Raw genomic sequence first — 1,944 nt, forward strand, 5'->3', positions numbered from 1 at the left:
AAAAAAAAAAAAAAATCTACAAACGCATGCTGTGCCGCACGCACAAGAGACACACACAATAAGTAAGCTAACAAACTAAAAGAAACAGCAGAGGCCGGTGGTAGGTATATTCCTGTAGTCCTGGAGTGGAATTTAAAGGTCCAGTCCCACACGACACCACACGATAGTGCACGTCTTTAACCCCAGCGCTGGGGAGGCAGAGGCAGGCGGATCTCTGTGAGTTAATGGCCAGCCTGGTCTACATAGCAAGTTCCAGGCCAGGCAAGGCTATAGTGAGATCCTGTTTCAAATTAAGAAAGAAAGAGACAGAGAAGAACCAGATTGTGGAACAAGAGGCTCCAGATGTCAATAATGTGAAGTACCCCACACCCTAGCCTGGGCCAGGCGGCCAGGGTAAGAGGTCAGAACTCTAGAGCGGGGGTCCCGGGAGTGGGGGGGAAGGGGAAGCGAGCGCACAGCCCCACCTGGTGCCGCCAGCGGAAGAGGCTGGCCGTGTCGATGTTGGGGTGCGTCTCGTCCTCATCGTCCGACACCTCGATGTGATCCCAAACGCTGTAGTCCACCATCTTCGCCTCGGAGGCCCGGATTGGCTCCCGGCTCTACACACGGCCGGGCGCTGAACAGGGACCCACAAGGGATAGAGAGTCCGCTCGCGGAGCCCCGCCCCTTCCGCTTCCGGCCCAGAACACTGCGCATGACAGCCCCGCCCCAGCATCCGCGCCTGACCTCACGTCCTTAGCAACGGGAGTCGGCGCCACTGACAACCAGCGGTGGTTCTTAAAGGGCCAGGCTCACGTGGTGAGGCCTTATGGGAATTCCCGCCGAAACCCAACTGAACTCATTTGGGAACAAAAAAGGAGTTGCCTAGGGTTTGGTGGCTCGCGGTAATCCCAACACTTGCGAGGATAAAGCAGTTCTAGGCCAGCCTGATCTACATAGTTCCTGGCCAGTCAGGGCTACACAATGAAACTGTGTCTCAAAAAATCAAAATTGGGCTTCAGGGGTAGCTCAGTGGTTGAGAGCACTGACCGCTCTCCCAGGGAACCAGGATTTTGTTCCCAACACCCACATGGTTGCTCACACCATCTGTAACTCCTGCCTCAGGGGATCTTACGCCCCCCACTCTGGCCTCTGCCTACACTAGGTATGCGTGTGGTGCACAGACATACTTGCAGGCAAAACAGCAATATTCACTATGTTTTTTTTTTTTTTCTTAAAAGGATCTTTACTCTTAATTTTTTTTCCCTAGTCAGTATCTCACTATATAGCCCTGGGTATCCTAGTACTCACTATGTAGACCAGGCTGACCTCGAACTCACATATCTGCCTGCTTCTGCCTACCAATGCTGGAATTAAAATCATGCCCCACTACGCCAGGTCTGCCCTTAAAATTTTTTTTATTTAAAGTTATATTTTAGGAACTGAAGAAATAGCTCAGCAGTTAAGAGCACTGGCTGCTGTTCCAAAGGACCCAGGTTCAATTCCCTGCAACCACATGGCAGCTCACAACTGTAGCTCCAGCTCCAGATTTAATACCTACATGCAGACAAAACACCAATACATATAAAAATGAATAATAAGTTTTATAAAATTACATTTTATTGTGTGTATATGTACACATGTGCACGTCAGGACAACTTGCGGAAGTCAGTTCTCTTTCTCCATGTTACAGCCCTGTCCTCGCTTCGGGATCAGAAGTGGATAGTCTTTAGACTCTAACACCATCTCGCCCCACTTGTAGGCAGGAACCTCAGCACCTGCAGCCCTCTGGAATCATCCAGAATCCCCCACCTGAAGTATCTCCTTTCAAAGCCTCTGGGTGTCGCTGATGTCTAAACCAGCGACAGCGTTACCAGTTCTGAACCCAGCGGGAATTGGAAGGCACCAGAGGGGGCTTTCCTCACCATCTGGGGCTACCCACAGCCTCTTCCAGCTCACCTGAGC

At 51.2% G+C, this 1,944-nt stretch overlaps 1 protein-coding gene across 1 annotated transcript in view; it reads right to left on the reverse strand.

Moving 5' to 3' along the window:
* Cdc37 (cell division cycle 37) overlaps positions 1-660 on the reverse strand; it is a 13,171-nt gene extending 12,511 nt beyond the window's left edge. The window contains exon 1 of the mRNA XM_005346879.1: positions 465-660. Within this exon, the coding sequence (XP_005346936.1) occupies positions 465-566 (102 nt within the window). The 5' untranslated portion in view covers positions 567-660. The remainder of the gene's footprint in view (positions 1-464) is intronic.
* Between the last annotated feature and the right edge of the window lie 1,284 nt (positions 661-1,944).

This window comes from Microtus ochrogaster, chromosome 5 (assembly GCF_000317375.1).
Source record: "Microtus ochrogaster isolate Prairie Vole_2 chromosome 5, MicOch1.0, whole genome shotgun sequence".
In the NCBI taxonomy this organism is placed as follows: Eukaryota; Metazoa; Chordata; class Mammalia; order Rodentia; family Cricetidae; genus Microtus; species Microtus ochrogaster.